Here is a 26,708-nt window from a genome sequence, read left to right as displayed (position 1 = left end):
GGGACCCTGAACATGGAGCATACCAAAGCCGGGCCCAGAGTCCACAGCAAGTGAAAAACTTGGGAGGATCACTATTACCACACTCAGGTAGACTCCTTTTAATATCTTTTAATGTAAGCAACATTTTTTTAAACAAAATATATTTGGAATATCTCAGGGTTTTTTAAATGTGCAAAGACAGAAATATACATTTAAAGACACAGTAAAATATATGTTTTTGTTTTCCTCCTAGAAATATCTTATTATTTTTTCCTACTTTCAAAACAGCTATATAAAAAAATATTGTTTAAATCGTCATGTTTCAAACATTTTGAAAATTATTTATAGATCTTAAGTTTAACTTAGGTGCAGAGTTAACGTGTCACCAACAGAGCAACAAACTAATTTTTTTTGTAAGTTACATAAAGTAACATATCTTATTAAGCCCTAAGTTGCTTAAAGGTTCATCTAAAAAGACAAAATACACTGAGTGTTGTTTTGGTAGTGTTTTCTTGTCTTTTAGAAAGATTAGGGGGAAACAATAAAAACACAACTGAATTTTATGACCTTTTCCAGGCAGTTATATATGATATTGACTCTACCCTGTATCGGGTCCCTATAGGATTTAATAGGTTATTAAGCAATTACTTTGGATTACAGTTATATTTACATTGGAATTAACAGCCTAATACTTGACAATGGAGTTTCCAGATTTTACTCTGAACAATTTGTGAATAGTTTATACAGTATGTTGGAAAGTGTTTTATGATTGATCAAAATTTTATTTTAAATATCAAAATAAAAATCAGTAAAAACAAAAAAGTGTTTATCTTTAAACAGATATAATTATTGAAACCTTGATCAGAAATAAATAGTTGCAATCTACTAACTACCTGGCTAATGTTAAGCAAAGAAAATCAAACTTTTTCAATTAGAATTTAGAAATATCTAAACCCTCTAAATGTAACTTCATTATTATTGTCCAATAATTATCTATGAAATTTATTGTCAAACTGCATTAATACATTAATTTATCTCTGGAGAGTTTAAATGATAATATTAAAATGTATTTATAAAAGTAAAAACAGTTCAGCATGAATATTACTCTAAGCACCACTGTAAAAGTAGCTTTAAGGTAAACAACTCTTCAAATGATAAAAGGTGGGACTCAGAATGTCCTGAAAAACAAAGTGATGCAGGTGTAGTCCCCTTGACAATCAAACATCACACCCATTACATAAGCCTATCTGACTATCCGATCTATCTTTGCAGGTGTGCTGAGCAGTGTTTTCCTCAATAGCCCGCCGTATCTGCTGGCATGCTGTGGTGGGTCCAGCCCCCCTCCTGTCTTCTCCAGTGAGTGTTTTATGCCTCATCAGCAATGCCTCAGCTACTCTCTAAGCATTAGCAGCAGGGTCTCCCATGCGCTCCACAGCTAATTAGTGATGCAATGCCAAAGAGCTAATTCTCCGCTCAACTCTGCACAGCTCTATTCATAACCATTCACGGCTGTTTAGGACGGGGAAGAGGGGTGGGTTGCAACGCTTTAAGAGTCCCTGGGGCCCCCTATTTTGTACTTGCAAATGCACACTTTACCAGCGCAAATACGCAGAGCTAATAAACATCTTGTCTTCTGTCATATTAAGATTATAATTACCAGGTGTGGATTGTTACTGCTGAGTAAGGCAACTGTTTCAAAGCTTAGCACTCCCTTAGCACATTCAAATGTTTGATTGTGAAACACAGCAGTTTTCAATTTAATTTTCAAGCTCCATGAAATTTCAAAAATATAGCACAGGATCACATCTGAAATTTTTAATTTTTCAATTAATTTTGTCTAAAATGTTTCAATACATATAATTTAACACTGGTGTACAGTACCACTACCACTACTACTCTAGCAGTAGTACAACTAGCATCTATCTTATATTGGCCATGTCACAATGCAACTGGAAGTTATTAGTTGCTTCATCCTATGATGCCTGTCAAGAGATGTGGAAAATAGCACAAATCAGTAAGCCCTCACCCCACAGGTCCATAGAGTACTCTTAATAGGTTGACACTTTCCCACAGTGCCCAGCAACACAACAATGCCAAGTCTGGCCGTGACCAATTGGCACATTCACGCCGCCATCCACACGCGACCTCACTGCAATTTTTCACTGCAGAAATGAACTCCACCAAGCACAAAAACTTGTCCATTTCTCTGCAGAAAAGGGCTGAACCAGGAACATCCCCCAGCCATTGTTTGGCTAAAGAGCTAGGTTCACCAGCCCCCCTCCTTTCTCCTGTCCTTCAACTCTCATTCCTGCCCATTGGAGACCTCTTGACTAGGACATAAAGCATTCAATGAAAGTGACTTTTATAGACTTATTCGAACTCATCTTCACATACAAACTGGCTTCATACCTGCAAGAGAAAAGATTTAGTGTTGGGCCACTGAACCATCGAGTAATGGCAATTCAACTGAACAGCTCTATTGTTGGTTTCCCACAGAGCTCTATAGTTGGCCAACTACGGTAGACACACACGTTGCCCAGGAATGACCTGGTAATCAGCTATTTAAATGAATCCCATTGAGTCCCAATAGAGAAGTGAGAAGCATGTCCAAACCTGTTATGTGCTTCCTAGAGGTGGTCTATGTGCAGATTTGTCGTACAGATTAAATGGATCGGATAAATTGTTCCACTTGACTTTTGCTGTGTGTGCACCTGTGAGTGAAGCAGCATAGGGATTGCTCCACACAGGTCACCAATTTTCTTTTTTGTTAGTTAAAATTGGTTTCTTTTCTCTTTAGTCACCCACAGTTGGTTAAATTGGACAAACAAAAAATTGAAAGTGAGCGATGAAGTGAGTGTGACAAAATCTCACACTATTTTGGTTAGAAAAGGGAGGAAATGGTTGGTAAAATGTAAATACTGATAGTGGACACATCAGGATTTGTACTATGAGTTAAAATTATCAAAATGATGAATACACCGTGGAGAAATAACTAACTCTACTGCTTGCATTAAGCTGTACCTGAGTTTGTACCTGTTCTTTCATACAAATCTACACTATTTTGGGACTGTGATGATCTGCACATATTTTTGATTTGTGTGAGGCTATATTTGTTGACTTAAGACAAGCACAATGAGAACCACTGTAATGGAGTCAAATTTCTTGTATGTCCAAAATACAATAAAACAGATTCTGATGGAGAGAAACAAACTGAAATTAAAGAACAAATAAAGATAAAGATGTTGGCATTCTAGCTTGAATCAACACACTAACAATGACATATTTTCATTTTTCCCCATTATTTTTCAGAAGGAGCAAATATTCGAATGTGGTCTACAGATATAAGTCCTAAATCACGCAGAGGAATCCTTCGGAGGGCTGTGTTCTCAGAAGAACAACGGAAAGAGTTGGAGAGAACCTTTCGGAGACAGAAGTACATCAGCAAAACAGACCGGAACAAACTGGCAGCTGATCTCAGTCTCAAAGAGTCGCAGGTAATCGAGGATAGATTACCTAAACCTCTGCCTATTTATTCTCTGATTAAAAGACAATGGAGGTATGAGTTACATAGCCACCATATTTGATTTTATAGTTCAAAGCTAACAAGGGGTGCATAAAAATGTAACACAAAACCCCACTTCATCAAACCTAGAATAATAATGGCTGAAAATTGGGCATTTGGTCATAAATATCATTGGCAAATTCTAATTTTGACCTAATAATGGCACACTATGGACAATCAGGCTCACCAAAATTATGATTTTGATCCTGACAGGGATGTAAATGTACCAATGACAATTCATCCAATAGTTGATAAGGCATTCTACTCAAAACCACAATGGTGAACCCTAGGATATTAGAGAAGCAATTAGGAATTTGTAAAGCAGGCATTTTAAAACCAAATATTTTATAAACATCTTATACAAATATAATAGCAGTAGATCAAAGCAGTCGCAGACACTGCTATGCCTAGAACTATGCCAGTACCATGGCTAAGAATGGATGGGTTATACAAATTGAGCTAAAAGGCCTCTCTACTCTCCTGATGCTTTAGGTGAAGATCTGGTTCCAGAACCGCCGAATGAAGTGGCGAAACTGTAAGGAGAAAGAGGTTCATAGTACTCGCTCACCAATGAATGAGCTCATGGCCCGAAGTCTTGCTCAGGATGAAGAAGAGCCCTCACAGAATTACACTGATGCAAAAACAGAGAGATCAACGCCACAGAAGAGTGACTGGGAGACATGATGGGCTGTAATATGCCGGGGACTTTCTCACTTCCACACAAGCCTCAAGAAAGTTACAGTAATGGGAGGGTGTTTAAAAATATGTGGATGGAAAACTAACACTGACAATATTAACTTTTCTTCCATGTATGTAACCGTTTTGTTACATCCTAAATGTAATTAGGTTTAACTGCTTAGTCAATCACCTTATTGCATTTCACTGACTTCAGTAAGCAATTTCATGGTTATTACTCTGACAAGTCTTTCCAGGAAAGTTTCTTTGATTGTAACTGCAATCAGTTAAAGGCACAAAATAGTCAATTTATTGTATTTAGATTCCATTATATTTTGTGTTTCATTAAGCTTTACACTAATACTCTGTTCATAATTCAAATCTTTTTAAAATCAAATTTCACTTAGTTTATTGTGTATATATCTTTTGTGATCTTGAATGCATAGAGCAGCTGTAAATAAAGTTTTTCACTCAATCCTGATTTCACCATTTACTATTTTTACAATGTTAAGTGAATCTGTCCTATAAAGGAATTGACATTTCTATAGGTTTGTGCTACCATTTAACAAGATGAAGAAAAAAAGGATGTTGGTTTCAGTGCTCACAAGAATAAAAAGGATAATGGCACACACACAACCCTCTATAGTAACTACACATGAAACATGGTACAAAGGACACAAACACAAAATAAGAACAATATTAACTGTTAAAGCTGCAGTCAAGGAAGGGTGGGGAATTTCAGGATACTGAGATCAGTTTAGACTTGTTTGTAAAAGCATACCATAAACACTGTGAAAATTACCTGTGCATCTCTTTTATACCTTCTCTCAGCAAACAAAATAAATTACCTCATACTGCAGCTGTAGTGGATGAAGTCTTCTATCTCATGCTGAAACATGCACCTATAGAGTTGTGCCCCAAGCCAGCAGCAGCCACAGGAACATTTGTATACAACCATGACCAAATGTAATATTAACATGAACACACTTCCCAGTCTTTGGGAATTCACTTCGGACATTGCTGGGAAAGTAAGAAAGAGCCAAGCACATATAACACACAAGAGCATTAGGGCTTGAAAAATAGCCAACTCAAACAAGGGTGATTGATGATCGATGAATAGTGAATGAGGGGTGATTGATGATGATAAATAATCAAAAAAAAAAAAAACTCACAAATTCAGATCATCAATATCCAGCCTGTCCGTATGCACAAACAGCATCAGTGCAAACCCTGTAAAAACACAGCAAAGTAAAACAGGAAATTTTAAAAAAGTTCACAAAAATATCAATACTTTAAAATAATACTGTGTATGTACCTACTTACCTTCTTAACAATTTCTTTCTTGTGGTACAGTACCAGGTAATAGATCTCTTTCATAGCTCATCTTGAGGAACAATGTTACCAAAAAAAAACAAATGTGACAGCTGCTTCAGAGGACAAAAAAAGCAATGTTCTCTTTGCATGGCACGTCCTTTGGTTACTTATCTGCTCTGCCCAGAGCAAACCAACTAACCCAAGCAGAAATGGTACAACACAGAAGTGATTAGCAATGGATCAATTTAAAATTAAGTATGAGTTTTCGGAATAAAAAAAAGTCCAACTGTTCACATCCAGTCTTAGGCTGAAATAACACAGCCTTATGACAGCCATGACACATCTGTCATGGTTTAGCAGTACACAAACATTTTTATTGTTTCGTATGAAATAACACTGCTATGACTTTTACTGCTAGTCATTACCATTCAACTGTAAACAAAGTCAGACAGAGACACATAGCAGCCATTGGGGAAACTAAAATATACACTGAATTCTTTAGTGATTTGAATATTGTTAAACTACAAGAAAGATCAACATACAAAACGAACAGTATCACGAGAAAGTAATGAATAAGCCAATTGTTCAACAACCCTAACTAGAACTGCCAAGCCTGGCAATGAAAAGAAGCCCATTCCTATGTAAAGTGGGTGATTTATCTTCTCATTAGCACTACATTATAAGATCAATACTTGAGGCCATCTACTGTGAATACAGCCATCACTCATTCCAAACCGTCTGATTTCTTTCTAGAAGCACTTTCCACATTATGGAATGCAGAGTAGTATAAAAACCCCCACTGCCATGAACACACATCTGTTTTTTTTTGTTTTTTTTCCCCCCCCATACTGTAACATGCAGTATGCTGCAAAATACACTGTTCTTGTTCTCTAATAGTGTGCCACCTTGTGGTGAAATAAGCAAGGGGTAAGGAGGACAACATGTAAAAGGCCTACTTTGATCTTTGATGGACAAATAATTTCATTGTGTGTTCACCAAAGAACTGAAGGAATAAAAAGCTATATAAGACAATAATTTTACTAAACATTTCACAGGGCAAATATTTAATTGTCATCTTTTTCCACATATACACAAAAAGATGTCATAAATACAGCAATATCCTTATAGAAAATAAAATCTACAACCAATTTACATTTAACTATGTACAGTTTTGAGTGCATTCTATTACTGTGTGCTGTCAGAGCAGAGATGAGATATTGCGCTACTGGGGGAAGCAAAGGGTGTTTGATTCCAGCTCTGTTCTTATATCCATTTTTTTGAAAATTCTCAACACCCAATACAACAAACTCCCCTTCTCAAAATCATCATTGCTTTTGTCTTAATTCTTGTAAGTTTTAAGTGTGGAGTCATACAAGTCTCTTTTGCTTATGTGACTACACTGGATGAAAGATTCAAAACTCCATTTTTTTTTTTTTCCTATTCAACATCTGTGGTGTTTCCACTTACGAGTGGCCACAGCAATGTTTGCATCTTTTTTGTGCCAAGGGAAGAGACGGGTGAGTGCAAGAGTGCCGTCAGGCTTCACAGAACCAGTCAGCACATACAGTTGTGAACGTCCAGGGCGGACAAGGAAATGGGCACATCGAAGGTTGATGAGGAGCCACTGCTGAAGTAGGTGCTGGGTGTCATAAGGCAGCAGAGGTCCCTGTCGGATAAATTCGACTCGGCCTTCCACTTCAAATTCTGGCTCTCCCATAGGTAGGCGGCGACGATGAATTTTAGCAATCACGGCTGTAAAAATGTGAGAGAAAAAAAATTAAACATCTGTTTTGGAAAATTTAAAATTTGTGAGCAAACTTACCAAATAAATAATTACAAATCAATAAACAAAATTCTGAATGTATTTTGAAGCTTACCAAAGTCATGCTGGCAAAAAGAATCCAGGACTGTTTTCATTGCAGGACCCTCTTCTACTGAAGGACAGTTCTGACAGGCTGGTTTGGGTAAGTCTGTGTTTAAAGGTAAATATAATTTAACAGAACTCTAGGGCATATGAAGTAATTTTAGGTAACTTACAAAAATAACCACATTCAATACAGACTTAACTGAAATTGCATAATCATTTGGTCCTTACCTTTGGCAAAGTGACTAAATTTTGCATGAGGAGAAAGGCACATGTCCTCTTCAGTAGGGAAGCGGTCACAGTCAAGAGCCTCAGGCCATGGGTGACCCTGGCAAGCAAGCACCGGAGCACAGCTGTTCCTCACTGCCATACACAGACTACGGCACGGTTGAATAAAACTGAGGTAAAGAAAGACAAAATGTTATTTAAGGAATGCAGAATTACCAGAATAATGATAAAAACTTGACTCAAGTCATAATAAATACAAATTTGTTGAAAGAACAAACAAACATAAAGAAGCACAAATATAAAATCTCCTTACGTGTCAAGACAGACAGGGGCAATAAGGGAGCAGAGGAAAGCCTGAGCTTGAGGGTGGCAGCCTGTCTGCAAAAGAGGTTTCCAGTCCTCTGAACGTGGTACCACCTCGCCTTCCAGGTTACTGTGGCCCAAGAAGTTGGGCAGTCGCATCTCAGAGTATCCAACATCTTTGCAGACCCTCATCTGGTTGGGGATTGCAACGCAACGAGTTGACTGACCTATGTCAAATGCCATTAATGGATATGCCATGGCCAGGAGAGCCACAGTGAAGAATACAGCCATAATGAAGTGTTCGCAAAATCCTGAGTCCACAAGGCAGGTAAATGAGCTTCTACAGTGGATACTTGTTGACAGAAGGACTATCCTTGAATGGTTTAGCAACTGCTTCTGCTCGTTTTATATACAGCGCAGTCTGCCAGCCCCATCAGTCAGTAAGTCTGTTATCAACTACCTATCAAAGACGGAGAGACAATGTGTTTGGAGACAACGGCTTGTTTTGTGATGACGGCAGACAGGGAGGGGGCAGTATGGGCGTGTTGAGAGTAGTTTGGGGGGGGGGGGGGGGACGACAATAGGCAATCACAGCCATGCTTTCACTTAGTGAAGCGCAGGTTTGAATCTGCTAAATTTTCATTCATAGTGTACTAGGCAACAAAAATAAAGAGTGAACGCTTCACAGAAAAGAACTTATGAACAACCCCTCTAATATTTGTCAGGTAATGCTACTTGCCATGCAATATTTGCAATAGTAGCAATAACTCATATAGCTCAATAGTAAATAAACAGTAAATGTGTTATTTTGTCTGCACTATATGACCTTTGAGCACACCAAGTGAAATATAAATGCAAACTGCATCTCAGACCATTCCTTTTTAAAGAAATATGAGCTTTTTGTAGACAGACAGACTGGCAGTCTCCTTCATACTGCTCTTTCATGTGTACTTGCCTCCTAATTGGAGGGTTTCATTGGCAGAGCCTCCAGTTCCACATTAGCAAAGCACCATCTCTTTTGGCTCACCTGGCTTTGATCTGACTCAAGCTCAGATCCACAGTGAACACACTAATAACCCAGGTCTTTCTTGCTTATTAATTTAAAGAAATTTCAGCAGCATTGGCTACTGTATATGGTGGTCACATGTTTTAAGGTCAGAAATTAGTTAATGCAAGGTCAGTGTGATGCTATATGGACTTCTTTGCTTTTTCAGGGACAAATACATTTGTCTTAGGTTTAGATTTGATAGGGATTCATTGAAAGTACAATATATTTTATGGCAAAGTTTTTCCATGTATTTGATTAATTGGACAAAATAACACGCACGCACACAAAAACACACACAGCAGACCAGAGACCTGACCTGCAGACCAGAGGCAAAGACAAGTGCTAATTTATCTTGTTCTCTCTGTCTCATGTATTTAAGCCTCTAAATCCAACAACAGAACTACATTACAGCATCCTCATGCTGGGAGGTTGTCTGTCTCTAGATTGAGAGACAGACAACTAATGCCTTTAGGGCTTTTAAGACCTTTCCTTTCTAAATTGGAGGTCTCCATTTACTCCCAGCCTGTCAGGGTCATTGCGGTTTGAGATATGCTGTAGTAAAGACTATTCCCATTGGTCCCACTTACATTTCTGTGCATGTATACCAGTGCTGAATACCAGCCAGCCAGAGCCCCTAATCGGCCCCAGCTTAGCCAGTTTTTACAGCTGATCTGATGAGTGGAGGCTGGTTCCAGTTCGGGTAGACGAGCACAGCCTGCAAGGGGGGACTAACTGGGCAATTAGAGTCACAGACCAATTTGGGAGAACAATAGGTCCACACATTTAACAAGCTCCCCCTGCCAGGAGCCCAGCAGGGGTCTGTTGTTGGTCCTAATGGCTGCCCTGCAGACACCGTGTCTGTCTTGGCAATGTATTGCTTTCCACTGCCTCAGTTAATGAGAAGGTGATAGAGCATGAGCTGAATGGTTAGGCACCTGTCTATTAAACAGACCTCTAATAGACAATCTAATCAAAGTTATAGTTGGCTTTTAAAAGGCACACAAACACACCTATATACACAACTACTATATCGTCTTCTATACTGGAGTAAGACATAACTTTACATTTGCTAAGTATAGTTAATAAATTCATTGAACTCAGGCACTTTCTTCTTTGCTGACAAATGTCATCCTGCTCCAATTTATCTGGCAATAGCCAAATGTGCCACATTTATTTAAAATCACAAACCTTTTTTTTTGCACCACACAAGCAATACAAAAACCTTTATGTTTAATGGGCTAGTTTCAGTTGACATATTTAGCCCTTATAAGATGACTAGTTTGATGTACAGTATAATAAAACATGACTTGACTTCCGCCCTCTCTGTGAAAGTCAACATACTGACTGGATTCACAAATTAGCTTCTTTGCTAGTGCATGTCATCCTGAGTTCTTGCAGAACGGTACAAATGCCCCTCAGAATAATAAATGGTAAATGCCAATTACCACAGCTCAAAGCTTCAACTCACAAACCAGCTCCCCTATCTAAATAAGTCACTCAGCTCATTGGGAAATTTAATAATAAAACCTTACTATTATCTTGCAAGTCCTCAGTCATGCATCAGTCAATCTTTCCTACTGAAGATGTAATTTTTTGCTCCCGTGGATAACCAATTAATACAGCTGTCCTTGAGTACACAAAGATCAGAAAGATGCACACAAATACAGTTCATTTTACTTGCATATCGCTAAGCTCAGTTTGGTAAAGTCTCCTGTTAAAATGAAGAGCAGAGGCAAAGCTGTCAGTTGTCATTAAGAGACAGCTTGATAAAATGTTGAATAATTAAACAAGTGAGCACTACGGCAGCAAACCATGGTAATTTGGCAGTTCAATTTAGGCTCTTAGGTATTAATTTTGGATGTTTTAACTGTTATAATAACATGTTATAACAGTAGTGCTACTGACCAATTTCAAATCTGATCACCCAACACTTTTATCACCTCGACTTTAAATACTTCAATATCAAGCTGGGAAGGACATCAGTTTGATTACAAAGTTATTTACTAAAATCATTTGAACAGTATAAGCCCTCTACAGTACAACAGAACAAACACCTGAGACATACATCAAAGCCAAAGGCGTGCTTGGGAAGGAAAGGAAGGGGACTGGGTGTCTGAGCTGGGTTCCCTTATAACACAGTGAACACAGATAAAAGCTGTCTCCTCCCTGCACATAAGAGACTCATTAACTTAAGCGATTGAACCCCCATTTGCCTCTTTTCTTCAGCCCCCCCAACCCGGCCCCCATCCTGCTGGGCTCCAGTAGGACTGACAGTCAATGTGCAGACTGTCAGTAGCACTCAATTGTCACATCAAGTCTCCGGGCCTTGTGAGCAGACGCTGCCACACCGAGGTGTGCAGACAACTCGCCCCTGGAAACTGCAGACATCCGTGTCTCAACTCAGTATGCTAAACCAAGATAATGCACTCAGCATATTAAAAGTTAAGGTGTTGTCTTGTATCTTATTTAGTCTCTTTCAACAAAGAGATAACTGAAAAATTCTGATGTTAAAATCAGGCCAGTGCTATTCATCCAAATGCTTTGAATTGCATCACTGGTGCTTTTCAATGACCTACCTATAATTTGTGACAGCAGAAACATCAGCTTAAAAATCATAGGACAAAGAAATTAGCTTAAGCAAAGATTATCTTTATTTCTATCCCCAAGAGGAACTGCTTTTGGCTTTTCCAGAAACAAGTTTCTCTCTTCAAACCATTTAGTTTCCCAACAAAACAGTCAGAGAAACAAGCCAAAGAAAGGTGTAAAAAGAAACAAAAGTTGGAACACAAAACTGATATAAGTGAGGTGCTCTGTCCATGATTACATTTTCTTATGTAATCTTTTACTCCTCTGGAACTCTGTGGGGTGGAGAACGAGATGGGTTCATACTTACATAAATATGTAATATGAGTAAAGACTGTATGACAACTATATGATTGATATACATACATCTGAGAGTTTCTTAAGGAGGGAGGGAGGTCACAGCCTAGATATGCTCCATTGATGTAAGAGTACTGCAGTAAAGCCCTGAAGCAAGGATCCTGATTAAAAAAAAAAAAAAAAATTATATATATATATATACTTAATCAGGAGGGACAACATATGAGAACCAACACAAATTTTTATTTTTCTTCCTACTTACCCTGATGAGAACATGAGGGTTTCCAACAACTAAGAGCAGTGCTTTGGGACGAGTGACGGCCACATTGAAGCGTTTGGGGTTGGCCAGAAAACCAAGCACACTCTCCAAATCATTACTCAGTACTGATTCATTAGAGCGCACCTATATTATGAGAGAGAGGACTTAATGAAGTAATTGCCAAAAGAAGGCATGAACTATTGGAAAGTTGGAGCTGATATTTGTGCTTCAGTTCCCCTTAACATGACATAAACGATACTGAATAATGTGATATCTTATTTATTTTGTTATTACTGATTTAAAGTGATTTTATTATTAGGTAATCACATTAAAAATATTTATATCATTAAATTAATATGTAACTGTATTATTAGCGTAGCTCATGTCACAGTACACAGGCTAGTCGGACTGACTGAAACACTAAGGAAAAACAAACCTGAAAATCCTATTTACTAACCACCATGATATCAAGTTGGTTTTCTATTAAGCTACTATAGCTGCAACCACAGACTATAAAGAGTCTATGGTTGCAACCTAAACAATGACAATGTATGGTAAAATTTACAAGCAAAAAAGATGTTTGACTTCTCTATGTGGTGCAATGTGTGTTGTTTTTCCCCATGTTGTATTAACTCTACCAAGAGGTCAAAATACCATAGAAAAGTTGCAGTGTGGCATACAAACAAATAATGCTATGACATCTATGATAAAGAAAGGTACCACTGTTTTAGGTTAATATCAGCTGACATTAATTTCTCATTATTTACAAATGAACCAAATCTATTTTAATGTCTTTGCACAACCACATGATTTGATCAAGATGTTCACATGCATTAAAATTAAATACAAACAGTTTTCAAAGTAAAAGCAGTGATTGCTGCCTTGCCCATCTTGACCTTTAACATTTACACATTTTTGATTGATGTTAGTACAAAAACTCATTTTTAGCATTCCACCAAATTCAGCATTGCTGGAGTTATTTTTCTGTCCAGAATGTATCAGGATTTCAGTAACTACAATATCTACAATAAAATAACATGACAGAGATAAGTGTGACCCAACAAAAACTACATTAAGTAACCACATGGTGGCACTAAACCCACTTAATTCTGACCAATAAGTCTTTTTTTTTTTTTTTTTTTTCCCCTGGCCCAGAACTAATCTTTCTATGTAGACCATTCACAATTATGTCCCAAACACAGCTATGGTTTTCATGGCCCTCAGAACTGATTTAATCTTTACCACATTTAACAAGTCTTGGCTGAGCCTAAAAAAATATATATAAATTTTGATACACATCAACATGAGAACAAAATTATTGTTCTTGCCTACCGTAGATATTATGATGACCAAGAATTCTCGTCCTTGGAATTCCTCCACAGAGCCCACTTTGATGTCAGACAGGCCAACTTTACCCAGCAGCACTCGAATCTTTTCACACTGGAGAGTCAAATGCAAACAAGGACGCTGCAGTGCCTGTAGTATGTAAAGCTAAACCACTACAACTCCACTTGCCTTGGAGTTGAATTTGAAATGACAGTAAATTTGTTTCTTTCCCCTCGTTCTACTAAGCTAGCAAAATAAAGCAATCCCTTACACAGCTTTATTGTGCAGTCTCACCTGCTTCCTGTAGGGAGCAATTATTCCAATGTCAGAGGTATCCACAGGGTTGTAGAGCTTCTTAGCCAGCTGGCAGCAGTAAAGCATGACCTGTACAGCCTCCACAGGGTTGAACCATGACGGGTTGTTACCTTCCCTCATTTCTGTACCCTAAAGCAGAGTAAAATCATTCAATTTAAACAAAGGAGGTGAATATCCTACTAACCTAATATGACATTAGAATCCTAATAAAGATGTGATAACATCATACATCTGTAACAATTAAACTGGTAACACTGTGTTAATGCATACTCAAGCTACTGTACTGGGGTCACATTCTATAGCAGATTACAGTTGCAAGAGCGCAGGTATATTTATTAATTACCCTGACACCATGAAAGAGGAGTGGGAAGCCTTTTTTGGGCAGTGTTTTCCACTGGCAGAGAGAGTCTACTATAGCTCTGGGGGCTTTGAAACACAGTTCTCCCTGGTAGAAAAGCTTGGAAGGCAATTTGATCAAGGCCTCATGAGAACGATAGTTGTAGATCAATTTAGTCACCTATAGTAATAAAAAAAAAGTCAATTCATTACATCATAATTTATACAGTGCACACAGGTATTCTCCAATACATTACACTGTGATTGCAACATTACAGTGGCACTAGAATAGAATCACTGTACCTGTATTACAACATAATGACAAATATACGCAACACATGACATCAATGTGCATTTGCATCAACATCAATGTAACACTTTCAAGCAACTCCTTAAAATTCATAAAAACATAATTTGTATGTAGTTCACCAACCAGCCTAGGGTTGTACCCAGAGTCCTGTCTGGAATACAGTGGGTTGGCCATAAGCCTCTCCAACAAAGACATGCCCAAACCAAAAGCAGTGGCCAGCTTGGACTTCACAACTGGACCTAACTGACAGGGGTCTCCAGCCAACACTATCTAAGCAGGTAAGAGTTTTAAAAAAAAAAAAAAAAAAAAAAAAAGTTATTAGTCACTAAAGATCAAGCAAGTGATCAATAAGGCAATAAGGCATGTTTTCTACTAAAAAACACATTTCACAACCAGTTCATAAATATTCTAAACAAAGCTTGGAATCCCTGCACTACTGAGGGGCAGCTCTGTACATCTGTACCCAGCTTAGAAAATGCATATGGCATAAAGAGAACTCATTGATATTATTGGTCTTAATAAAGTCATTGTGAGTGTGTGTAGTGCTTACCTGTCCCTCTTTCTCTGATAAAAGGCAAATGGGAATCAGAGACTCTGGTTCTGTGGCCTGGCCAGCTTCATCCAGGAATAAATGGGTAAAATGCCCCAACCTGTAGAAAAACAAACAGTTGGTGAATTGTATTTAGAGATGAAGTATTTTCGTGAACTTCCTGTATCTGCTCATTATTATAGCCCATGGCCTTACTGGAGTCCTGTGTTATAAAACATGCCAGCACTGGAGCAGGTGCAGACCACAATCCTGTGAAAAGAGGCCTGACGGATGTCTTCTCCTGCCTTCGAGTACAATCTGAGAACTTCAGGGATGGCCTAAGAGAAAATACATAAAGCACAAGCCACAAAAACATAGCAACTACATTTTACATTATTATGCAATGGACCAAAGGCAAATTAGGTAACTGTAAGTAAAACAACCACACACTGAATATCTTCTCCTTATAAAGTTTGGTACCTCTTCCTTTCTATAGGTTGCGTTGACACGGGCCAAACTTGCAGCATGCAAGAAACCACTGTCATGCAGGAGAATGCAAATAAGGTCAGCAGCACTGTTGGAGGGGGTGCACACGAGTACCCGACTACTGGGAAGAAAGTGGTGAACCTAGAGGTGAAAAGATTTTATGAAGTCACTCAAGCAAGAGGCCAGAAAGTGAGTAAACTTGACAGATAAAAATGTATTACTGACAAACACTATTAAAGACAACTCTTAAAACATACTGAAAAGTTTTCCATTAACAGCAGTTTTCATACTATTTTTAGTTTTCCTTATCCACACTACTGTGAGACCTCCTATTTTAGATTTATTAACTGCGGCAGTTCTTATGAAAAATATTTTAAGAGGTGTAAAGTATTGAATCAAATGATACAATAGAACAATAAAAATATTTATGCACTACTTCAGAAAATAAAACCTATAACTCATTGGACGTATTTCTTTAGTACATTGTGTTATTTTCACAACTTAAAAGCATAGTAAATGATGACTACAGAATAACTAAGAAATAGTCTATTACGCTTATATGAAAGTACCTGAAGAATGGCCTCTACGAGCGTGACTGTCTTTCCAGTGCCTGGAGGTCCAAACAGCACATAGGGAGTGGGCCGACAATCTCCTTCCAGGATCCTTTTTACTGCCTCTCTCTGAGGGGGGTTCAGGTCAGGATTAAAGAAGTTCCCTCTGGTGGGAATGGGTTTGGATGCCAGTCTGCAATCTAGAAACAACTGTACATTTGTTATTGATGCTCTCAGTTTTATCTGGTACGTACAGGCAACACTTGCACAAAATTAAAAATCAAATAACTGTACCTTTAGTCTGTGTGGCCTTTGACTTCATGTCAACGGAAAAGCTAGAAACATTTCTGTTTCGCATATCTGGAGCCTAGTTTTGAGATACAACTACACTTAATCAAAAGCAAGACTTAATAAATACATTTTATTTTTCCATCTTTCACCTCATTGTCCTTTACTGTTTTATTTTGGTCTGGCTCATCTATCCACTTTCCTGTCCACTGAGGGCTCTGAAGAATCACTCTAGAGGGGAAAAGAACTGCACAACAATGTGAAAAAGACAGCAATTAAAGTTTAGCCTACTCCTAAAATTAACCATCATTAAAGTTTGTGTGAAGCTATCCATTTCAAGCAAAACCCAGAAGTGCAATTCTCATTTTGGAGGTAAAATGTATAGACATTTAAAACTGCATTATGACTGCATTACAGTGAAGTTGGAGAAGAAATATGACATTTTGGTTGTTGCAATGATTATAAGCAAGCAGATACTGCTGGAGAAGTAAAATGTGAAAGTTAATTCATCCCTGGAAGCAACTGTTTTTCCCCTCAAGTGGAAACAAAATGGACGAGGAAATATACAAACAGCACCCTCTGGAGCCAAATTAGTGTCAGTGTCAATGTGCATAGTCCCATTAAAAGGCTGGCTTATCAGTATAGCACATTTCTTTGCTATGCAAAGGAGGACCCCAAGATGTCCAGACCTTTCTTAAATTTAAGCTCTTCTGGGAGTTTGTGGTTATAAAAGTGCAAACTATATTTACAGGGAATGGGGTGAGAAATGGGTTCTGTCTTTATTTTTTTATATAATTTCAGAGTCATATGAAAATTATCATCACTGAAATATCAGGAAACAAAGCAATTTGGGTAAAAAAAAAAAAAACAAAACAAAAAAAAAAAAAAAACTTACTCTTCCAAAAATGTCTCGCCTGGTCAAGTGCATTGTGGCACCGTCTCATGGTCACACTGAAAATAAAGTCATTACACTACTTCCAAATTCAATCAGATTAACTATGACATAATATGCAGTTGAAATATAAGTTATCATTAAGGTGATATTCAATTTTTTTTCCTCACGTGTTGTAACAGAACTCAACATTAAGTGGCTCCCCAAGGTAGCTGTGCAGAAACTCTAGGTTCACTTTCAAACTCACATCCTCATCATTGATCTGTGTCAAAGCACAGCATTACATTTAAAAGACCATTTATGTTTAATTATGCAGAACATAAAAGCTGCTTTGAGTATCAGAAATCTCTGTACCTCTGTGACAAAACTGGTGCACTCCATTACTGTACTGTCACACTGTAGTTTCTTCAACAACACTTTGTCACCTGTAAAGAAGGCATATCAAGACACTTACATTTATATATAAAAAAATTTAAAAAAAAACACCAATAATTTATCAATAGTTAGAAACAAGGAAAGCTTCCTCACCTACATTGAGACTAGGTCTGCCTTCAGCCAACCCAAGGACCTCAAGGTGCAAGTAGACAGCTCCTTTCCTGAGAAGGGCTCCACTGATTGCAAATTCTTTCATTTCTCTCTCTAAGTGCAGTTCTTCCAGCCAGAGAAGGGCTGAGAAACGTGACTGCATGTTGGATGGTGACAGCACCTGAGTAGACAGACACAACAGAAGGAAAACATATTTCAGTGGTTCCCTTATGACAAATTGGATTTTGTCTGCTTTCCCTCACCATGGGAAACATAAAAGATTGGGTAAAACATTTAAATTCAGCAAGTGCATGCATTCATAATTGCATTTATATTCAAAAACGCTCTACAAATAACAGTGTTGCTCATTTGTTGATTGCAGAAGGACTTTAAATTCCCAAGATACATACTGATAAGCACCTCAGTCAAAAGTGGCATTTACACAAGTGAAGCATCAATTATTAAATTCTGGATTTTGGTATTGAAATTTAACCAGGTGATCAGTGACAATATCAAAACCGATGAATGAAAATTGAACGACCCAGATGTAAACTTCACTATGGCCATGCTCACCTCCCCTAGGCAGGGCTGAACCACCAGCACATCACACTGTGCCTCCACACAGTCTCTTAAAGCCTTGGGAACTGGGTAAGTAGGGAGGAAGCTTGGCAGGTGCCGTCTGCTTAACCTAGAAGCAGAAAAGGAAATGTCAACAAGGTGAAAAAACATTCATTTGGTAGAAGTAATAAACTTGGTTCATGCATGGTCAAACAATACTTCACACAGGTTGCAGAAGTCACCAAACCTACAACATTAAAAAAAGCTGTTTATAACAATTCAGGCACAGCAACTGGATAGTAGTAATTAACTGTTGCAATGGTATTTAATGCCTTATTAAATTTGTGTATCATGTATTCAACTAATTTATCTAAAATACAGAAAAACAACTGACCATCCTTGATCTGTTCATTATATAACACTGGTCCTCAAATTTCAGGAAATTAACCTCAGAGATAAAATGTGCTAATTCTTACATATGTTGATTAGATGAATTTAAAAAACAAAAACAAAAACAAAAAAAAAAACAGGTGATTATCGTGCTACTTGGCTAAAATTTTCAAGATATTTGCAATAAAAATGTATAATTATCTATACACAGGCAAGTATATTTGCCTACGAATATATATCCATAAAATATTTAGAATGATCGCTGTGGCACCATTTTCATGGATATATCACATTTTGCAGAAAAATTATGGAGAATAGTTGCACACACCCCTCCCAATTTTGAAATATTTAGATGCAATTTTGACCTGAAAATGTATCCTGGAAATTGCAGCCAATTAACACTCGACTTAATTAGCATTTATTAGTGATCCAATTCTGGTAAAATTTTGCTTCTTTCCTTTCTGAGGCTTTCTCCTTATAGACCAGTGTAATTCTATGAAAATACTGACAAAGACAACTCCTTCCTCAGCGATGCTCACTTTCATCGCTGAGGAAATGGTTAACATTAAAAGATGTAGACTTCATCCTTAATGTTCTTCCTGAGACAGTGAAGAGTTGTTTTTATACCTAGGTAGGTATCTTGAAGCAGAGACAGTGATCACATGAGCAGGAGCTGTTGACAATGAAAAGGTGTCACAGGGAGTGTAGGGCACTGAGGGCTGTAGAAGGTTTTGCTCTTCACTGCCCACTGTGACTTCCAGGCACCTCCCAATGGTGAAAGCAGAGAAGTGCAGCAACAGCAACTCAGCACAACTTCCAAGACTTCTGTGCAATTTAAACACACTGAATTTAGCTGTATGGATTACATACTCAGACAAATGACACTTCCAGAAGTATAGCTCATATTTTACGGCAAGACACGAAACCAAAAACTTTTAATTTAACACCCAACTGCTTGTTCTTTATACCACTGCCACACAAGAATTTTAAAAGAACTTACTTTGCTTCGCAGGCTACTACAACAGCGAGCCTCTCTCCTGGGGGAATATCCCATTCTCTTTCCTCCCTCGGTAGACCAGGGGGAATGATTTTCTCCTTCGGTGGTTCACCATTTTCTTTACATCTCTCTTTTGCATCACAGATAAGTTTTTCTGCAGACTCACTGCAGTTTTCGGATCCTGAGCCATTTGGCTCTCCTTGTACCTTTCTTATTGGTGTAGGCCCTTTGACAGTAACCATGGTGAACTGCTCCACTGAGTCCCAGCCAGCAAACCCACAGCATTTTAACCTGTGAGTCTCTAAGCCTTTATTTCTTTTATAGGAGAAAGATAAAGATATTATATTCCATTGTTCTTTCATTTTCACTCTGACATCAGAAATTTTTAATCAAAAGACCTATGGCACCAAGAATTCTAAAGATTTCACAGATAAATGAAATCTTTTGGACAATCTTTTTAGACCTTTGGTTTGATTAGTGCTTTAACTTAGTTTTACACTCAGATTTGGTCACTCACTGTATCCAGATCACCAGCTCTTGTCTCTCCCCCAGCATCAGATCCCCAAACTGGCCATAGTCTGTTACTTCCAGCCCTCCTTTGTTTTCCAAAATGCTCTGGAGTTCGTTCTCAGGGAGAACTGCAGGAGAAAACCTAACACTGCAACAAGAATAACCAAATAAGCCAATAAATTGTTGATCAGTATGATTCAACACAAAAAATATCAAAAACACTACTGAATTTAAACTATGATAAACATGTTCAGAGGGAGTCATTTCAGTCATTATCAAGCAGAAATAGTGACAAAACATTTTCATTTCAACACTGCAAATAGCAGTATTTCCTGCTTTTCTGTCTCATTTATCATAGTGGACCAAATACCATTTGAAAACTGACAGAATTTTTTTTTTTTTTTTTTTTTTTACATTTCATATATCAAACAACTAACCCCAAAAATTGCAGATTAATCAATAATAACATTATAGGATGTAGCCCTATAAGGATATAGAACAAATTCAAACAATGTGATTAATACCTCTGAAGACAGGGTGCCATACACAGGGCCCTCCAACAAAATAATAACTGATCACTCTCCACCATTACCAAGTTGACCAGATGGCCTGGCAAAGGCTTGTAGTGGTCAGGCAGTAGCAGAGAGTCAAGGTTAAAGAATACACTGTCCTGTACCACTCCTGTATTACCATGCATGCTGGTCACACACACCTGCAGACAAGGGATCATTTAGAGGGGGAGAAAGGGATGAATAAATTCATTAATTCAAGCTCAATTGCAGTAGATAGACATACATTAGCTTTAAAGCATTGCAGCTTTATCAGAATTGAATTTTCTTTTAAAATTGTAGTAACAAAAGACTAAATTCAATTACCTTGTCAAGGCGGCAATAGCGTAAAGGGGCCACAGAATGAGCCTGGGTGGTCCATCTGGTGGGATTGATAAAATACTTTACCTGGACCAAGTCTCCTTTCATTGGCTGATAACCTAATAGGAAATAAATACAAACAATTGATTGGCTTAATGTTGGGGTGGCTGTGAGTTTGTATAATGTGAGAGCAAATCAGACCACAACCATAAAAGTTTACTGTAGGTCGCTGTTAGATCACTCAGACTGAAGAACCATTCAGTGTAGGCAAAAGAGGAAGTTTACGCAAAGGATCATGTGGTTCTAGCATGTGAAATATAGTGAGTAGCTGTACCTTCCCAAAGACTGTAGCGAGAAAAGAATGTGGTGCCATTTATATAACCGCTATCCCCATCAAATGATGTGACTCTGCCAATTAGAGGCCGCAGCTGCATAGCATCACTTTCAAGGGAAGTTCTTCCACCATCCTCCCAAGTGTCTGCACTCTTCGCGACCTAAATGACAGGATTAAATGGTGTACGTCTGACAAATCCAACCATAAATGTCTTCTTCAAACTGAACAATGTACATTGGTGGGGGGGGCAAGATGTTAAATTGGGCAGAGTCAACTCCCACTAGAGTCAACATTTATTTAGCTAACAAGACAGGTAAAAGTGGTAAGTTATGCCAACCTTTGAATTTTAACATTTTATAGAGTGAATGTGTATTAGTTTGCATGCCTATGTTTAACGTTACCCCACTCAAATATCAAATTCTACATGATGCACGATAAATATAACTGTATGCTGTTTGCAAATTCATGCAGCAGAGAAACAGGTTCCTCACCCTTAAAGCTTTCCATCCCCCGTGAGCACCATCTCGAACTGCAGTGCAGTTCACGATGTCTCCTTCTTTTAGTGGTGTCCCGCCCAACACCTCTCCACTAGTGAAGTAGACTGCATGGTCTATCATGCCATAATCAAGGCATAGCTGGGTTACCACACTGCCCTGCAAGTGTCGAATGACCTCCATGCCTGAGCAGCAACAAAACATGGACCAAAAACCACACGCCATCAAATGTGTTGAAGCTAATTGTTAGTGTGTTGCTATTATAGTGTGCCACACGGTGCCGTGGAAGAATGCTGCATTTAACGTTACCTGCTGCACCGGAGAAAACGTCTTCTCCATCCACATCTACTTTCCTCCACAACGTGGAAATCAACTTGGACACTACACACCGCACAGCAGCAAACATTGTTTGCAAAATGAGAGCCTACTAAGGTATAGCTATACATAAAAAACAAGATGGAGAGTTTTTAACAAACCATATCCACCTAACGTCATTAGACCAACTTTATTTATATGGGTTATTGATGCTGATGTTTTTTTTTTTTATGTTTAGCTTATGTTACCGTGATGACTTAACACCTCAAGGAACAAAAATGGCGTTTATTTAAAAAATATTTTCGAAACAATTAAGTTCGTTAATTATTGTAATACTAGTTAACATAACATTAGCTAGTCAACAAAACGCGTTAGCTACACAAAATATGCTAACCTATTTCTTATTCAGAGTTATTAGCGTTAGCTGAATATGCTAAACTATTTCCGTATTCAGAGCTAATGTGAGCTAAAAGTAGCCTTTGCTATAAGTCACCACCAAACGCAAAGTCTAAATGGTGATAATTTCAAATTACCGGTATCATCAACACAAAATAATTACTGCAGTTTACGAGTTGGGCCCGACACTTCCTCACTGTGCCACGCCGCGAACGCCACTTCACGTACACTTACGTGCGCGACAACACCTGACCAGGGTTATAAATAGAGATATAGCTCCAGATGCCGCCTGAGCCGCTGCTCATTTACGTTAAAAATGTAAATTTCCGTTTAAAAATTTTTTGTAATTTAATCTTTTGTAACACTAATATTTCTTCTGTTTGGCTTTGCCTCTGCACAAACCTAGTAGTTTCTTTAAGTGCATACATATTGTATGATTGCCAATAAGTAAAAAAAGAAGAAAAGTAGATAAACTTGTAAACTAGTATAAACTTGTTCTCTAAAATGTCTGCCTTAAAATACTCTTATATATAATTTTGGAAATAAACAATTAATAAAAAATAGCCTACATAATTACAACAAATAGCCTATATATATAGAGAGAGAGAGAGAGAGAGTAAGGCAAGTCCTAAGAAGTCAGCTAAATGGGAAGAACAAGGTCCAAGCCATCAACACCTACGCCCTGCCGTTCATCAGATACCCCGCTGGCATAATAAGCTGGCCAAAAGAGGACATAGAAGCCACTGATGTCAAGACAAGGAAGCTCCTCACAATGCATGGAGGACTTCACCCCAAATCCAGCATCCTGAGACTGTACGCTAAGATGAAGGAAGGAGGCCGGGGACTGGTGAGCGTCAGAGCCACCATCCAAGATGAAACGGCCAAGATCCATGAGTACATCAGGAAGATGGCCCCAAGCGATGGAATACTTAATGAATATCTCAGGCAACAGAAGCCCAATGCAGAGGACGAAGAGCGAGAACCATCATGGCAGGACAAACCCCTACACGGCATGTACCACCGACAGATACAAGAAGTGGCTGATATCGAAAAGTCCTACCGGTGGCTGGAAAAAGCTGGACTGAAAGACAGCACAGAGGCACTGATCGTAGCAGCACAAGAGCAGGCCCTGAGCACAAGATCGATAGAGGCCGGGATCTACCACACCAGGCAGGACCCCAGGTGCAGGCTGTGCAAAGATGCCCCTGAGACAAACCAGCACATAACAGCAGGTTGTAAGATGCTAGCAGGCAGAGCGTACATGGAACGCCATAACCAAGTGGCCGGCATAGTGTACAGGAACATCTGTGCCGAGTATGGGCCGGAGGTCCCAAGGTCAAAATGGGACACACCTCCAAAGGTGAGGGAGAATGACCGAGCTAAGATCCTGTGGGACTTCCAGATACAGACCGACAAACAGGTGATGGCTAACCAACCGGACATAGTAGTGGTGGACAAACAACAGAAGAAAGCCGTAGTGGTAGATGTAGCGATCCCAAGTGACAGCAACATCAGAAAGAAGGAACATGAGAAGCTGGAGAAATACCAAGGGCTTAAAGAAGAGCTAGAAAAGATGTGGAAGGTGACGGCAACAGTGGTCCCCGTGGTAATCGGCACCCTCGGGGCTGTGACCCCCAAACTGGGAGAGTGGCTCCAACAGATCCCAGGAACAACATCAGAGATCTCAGTCCAGAAGAGCGCAGTGCTAGGAACAGCTAAGATACTGCGAAGAACCCTCAAACTCCCAGGCCTCTGGTAGAAGACCCGAGATTGAGGAAGACACACCACCCATAGGGGTGAGACGGGGATTTTTTTTTTTTTTTTTTTTTTTATATATAATAATAATAATAATAATAATAATAAATTTTATTTCATGGCGCCTTTCAAACTCTCAAGGTCACCTTACAGAGAGAAAAAGGAAGCATACAGCATGAAATACATAGAGTGCATTAAAACAACAATAACAACAATGCATAAACAGAGGGCCAGAATGTAAAGGCAAAAGTGCAGAGCATCCAGGAAGTGGGCGATGTACAGCAAAAGCAAATTGAAACACAAAAACCCAGATGACAGAACAACAAATATGAAACAATATGAGACAATATGAAATAGGCAGAGGGTGGTAGAACATCACGGGCTGCTTTGGGAAGTTAAGAGAGTTAGGTGGAAAACGCTATACGGAACAGATACGTTTTGAGTGATGATTTAAAAGTTGATAAGTCCGGAGACGACCGGATGCGATGAGGGAGAATGTTCCAAAGGCGGGGCGCAGTGTGGCTGAAGGATCTAGCGCCCATGGTGGCCAGGCGCACTGTAGGGGTGCAGAGGAGAGTGGAACTGGAGGAGCGGAGAGTACGAGGCGGAGAATAGATATGAAGTAGATCAGTGATGTATGGTGGGGCAATAGAGTGGAGGGCTTTGTAGGTGAGGAGGAGGATTTTATAGTTTATACGGAAGGACACAGGGAGCCAGTGAAGTTGTTTAAGGACAGGGGTAATATGATGTGAGAATGGAGTTCTGGTGATGATTCGGGCAGCAGAGTTCTGGACAAGTTGTAGTTTATGAAGTGAACATATACATATATATAGTCTCTATTAGCATAAGAGAATGATTAAGTTACTTACTCTAGCCTAATAAATCAAATTCATATAATTTGTTACAATATCATATTTTACTGTAAATTTCATAATGTGAAATGTTAAATATGTGGATGTTTTTGAAAATGCAAAAATAGTATCTTTGGCAGAGCTGTTATAGTGATTTACAACCATTCCCTAAAAGCATTTTGATGTAGTTGGTTTATATTGGTGTGTCTTCGGGAGACTGTGATGGCACAGTAACATCAGGGGTTTAGGTATGAAACATTTAAACCATCCTACAGGTGCTGGTGTTGGCATGATCCTACTTTCAACACAGGGTGTCACTCTTTCTACACAGGACATCTACAGTCTTTACTACAGAGGGCAAATGAGGCCAAGGGAGGAATCAGATCAGATACTAATCTCAGAGCCTCAGAGTCTGTGCTGCTATAAGTGGACACTGTACTTACCTTGTTTAATGACAACAAATGCCACAAATGCTCAGAAATTATGCCAAATATTGTGGGGACCATACAGAAACAGATTCCCTGGTTAATCAGATAGTGTTTGACTTCCCCTTTGTAATTAGCAGCCAAAATACACAACCATATCAGTAAAGTCAAGATTAATCTTACAAACCTGATTGTTAGACAGAAGTGTGGCCATAGCAGGTTACCTCCTCACAGTGCATGTATATACGTTTAAAAAAGAGGGGGCTCTCTGCGCACATTACCCACAATAAGAATAAAAACAAAAACATGTCTTCAGACATATTTGAAGTCATACAAAATTAAACATGATGTACAGTAGATCTGTTCAAACTGTTGTTCAAATGTTGTTTTTTGACAAAATTCCCTACAATTTGAAACCTTATTTCTTTGAACATTACATTTATTGTCAAATTACACTAGTACTTCAGTCTTAAAACTAAAATATATTATTCTTATTTAGTGTCTTTCAGTACACTTTAAAATATATAATGCTTGAAAGTACTGCAAGATCAATGTAAGAAACACAAACACACAATATATCCTTAGAAAATATATACAGAAAATAAATTGGTTTTAGATGCATCACTGTTTCCTTTGAGACCAATTCCCATAGTGTATAGTGCACCCCACATGAAAAAATTGGATTAATTACATAATATCCTCTGTGCTTCATCTCCATTGTTTTACAATATGGAAACCAGATGCAACCATGAATTCATTTGGCATGATGAATGCATGTAAAACACAGGGGAGGTGTAGGAACACATCAACAGCAAACAGAGCCAATATTTTTTCCTTGTCTGTTATTCATTGTAATACAACAAATGCACAACATTGTACTATGCAATAGCTAAAATGCCTGTCACAGACTTTACATGTACAGTTTGACATACCTCATCCTTTTGTTTTAAAGTGCTTTGATTTTCTGTTGTTTGAAACTGACAAAACTGCAGGTAACCATTAAACTCAACTGCTGTTGAGAGAGGAAGCAGGGGTTTTTTTCTGAATATCAGTATGCTGTAAAAGTGCCTACAATTAGTGTTATCATGATAGTTGCCAAATCCTGTATTCTCAAATAGGACAGTCTGAGAGCAAATACTGTACA

The 26,708-nt window shown here is 38.5% G+C and overlaps 3 protein-coding genes across 3 annotated transcripts; all 3 read right to left on the bottom strand.

The window, feature by feature from the left end:
* Window positions 1–6,971: 6,971 nt before the first annotated feature.
* On the bottom strand, window positions 6,972–8,228 carry szl (sizzled). The gene is made up of 4 exons (XM_026312059.1): window positions 7,936–8,228; window positions 7,626–7,792; window positions 7,408–7,500; window positions 6,972–7,282 (listed from the first exon to the last, which is right to left on the bottom strand). Exons 1-4 carry the CDS (start codon window positions 8,214–8,216, stop codon window positions 6,972–6,974), a joined length of 852 nt encoding a protein of 283 aa, XP_026167844.1. The 5' UTR covers window positions 8,217–8,228.
* Window positions 8,229–11,815: 3,587 nt separating this feature from the next.
* On the bottom strand, window positions 11,816–19,857 carry mov10l1 (Mov10 like RNA helicase 1). The gene is made up of 20 exons (XM_033325259.1): window positions 19,619–19,857; window positions 19,246–19,443; window positions 18,244–18,358; window positions 17,674–17,851; window positions 17,500–17,570; window positions 17,316–17,407; window positions 17,149–17,204; window positions 16,406–16,500; window positions 16,260–16,332; window positions 15,984–16,165; window positions 15,409–15,555; window positions 15,145–15,266; window positions 14,950–15,049; window positions 14,523–14,669; window positions 14,097–14,270; window positions 13,733–13,882; window positions 13,445–13,552; window positions 12,116–12,256; window positions 11,923–12,014; window positions 11,816–11,831 (listed from the first exon to the last, which is right to left on the bottom strand). Exons 1-20 carry the CDS (start codon window positions 19,855–19,857, stop codon window positions 11,816–11,818), a joined length of 2,496 nt encoding a protein of 831 aa, XP_033181150.1.
* A 271-nt stretch (window positions 19,858–20,128) lies between these two features.
* LOC117152662 (RNA helicase Mov10l1-like) lies at window positions 20,129–22,228 on the bottom strand. The gene is made up of 6 exons (XM_033325258.1): window positions 22,132–22,228; window positions 21,820–22,007; window positions 21,329–21,488; window positions 21,001–21,113; window positions 20,672–20,837; window positions 20,129–20,253 (listed from the first exon to the last, which is right to left on the bottom strand). Exons 1-6 carry the CDS (start codon window positions 22,226–22,228, stop codon window positions 20,129–20,131), a joined length of 849 nt encoding a protein of 282 aa, XP_033181149.1.
* Between the last annotated feature and the right edge of the window lie 4,480 nt (window positions 22,229–26,708).

The sequence above is a fragment of the Mastacembelus armatus genome, chromosome 6, assembly GCF_900324485.2.
Source record: "Mastacembelus armatus chromosome 6, fMasArm1.2, whole genome shotgun sequence".
NCBI classification, from domain to species: Eukaryota; Metazoa; Chordata; class Actinopteri; order Synbranchiformes; family Mastacembelidae; genus Mastacembelus; species Mastacembelus armatus.
Note: the sequence above shows the minus strand (reverse complement) of the source record. Positions and strands in the feature narration are given on the sequence as shown.

Bases quoted from the DNA above. Each gene is read 5' to 3' on its own strand.
- szl (XM_026312059.1), bottom strand. From the start codon at position 8,216: ATGGCTGTATTCTTCACTGTGGCTCTCCTGGCCATGGCATATCCATTA. The intron at 7,793-7,935 runs GTAAGGAGATTT...TCTTTACCTCAG, and splicing joins GCCCCTGTCTGTCTTGACAC to TTTTATTCAACCGTGCCGTA. The intron at 7,501-7,625 runs GTAAGGACCAAA...CTTTAAACACAG, and splicing joins ATTTAGTCACTTTGCCAAAG to ACTTACCCAAACCAGCCTGT.
- mov10l1 (XM_033325259.1), bottom strand. From the start codon at position 19,857: ATGGTTACTGTCAAAGGGCCTACACCAATAAGAAAGGTACAAGGAGAG. The intron at 17,408-17,499 runs GTACAGAGATTT...GCTTTGACACAG, and splicing joins GCACCAGTTTTGTCACAGAG to ATCAATGATGAGGATGTGAG. The intron at 17,205-17,315 runs GTGAGGAAAAAA...CTTTATTTTCAG, and splicing joins GTTGAGTTCTGTTACAACAC to TGTGACCATGAGACGGTGCC.
- LOC117152662 (XM_033325258.1), bottom strand. From the start codon at position 22,228: ATGTTTGCTGCTGTGCGGTGTGTAGTGTCCAAGTTGATTTCCACGTTG. The intron at 22,008-22,131 runs GTAACGTTAAAT...GTTGCTGCTCAG, and splicing joins CGTTTTCTCCGGTGCAGCAG to GCATGGAGGTCATTCGACAC. The intron at 21,489-21,819 runs GTGAGGAACCTG...CCTGTCATTTAG, and splicing joins GGGGATGGAAAGCTTTAAGG to GTCGCGAAGAGTGCAGACAC.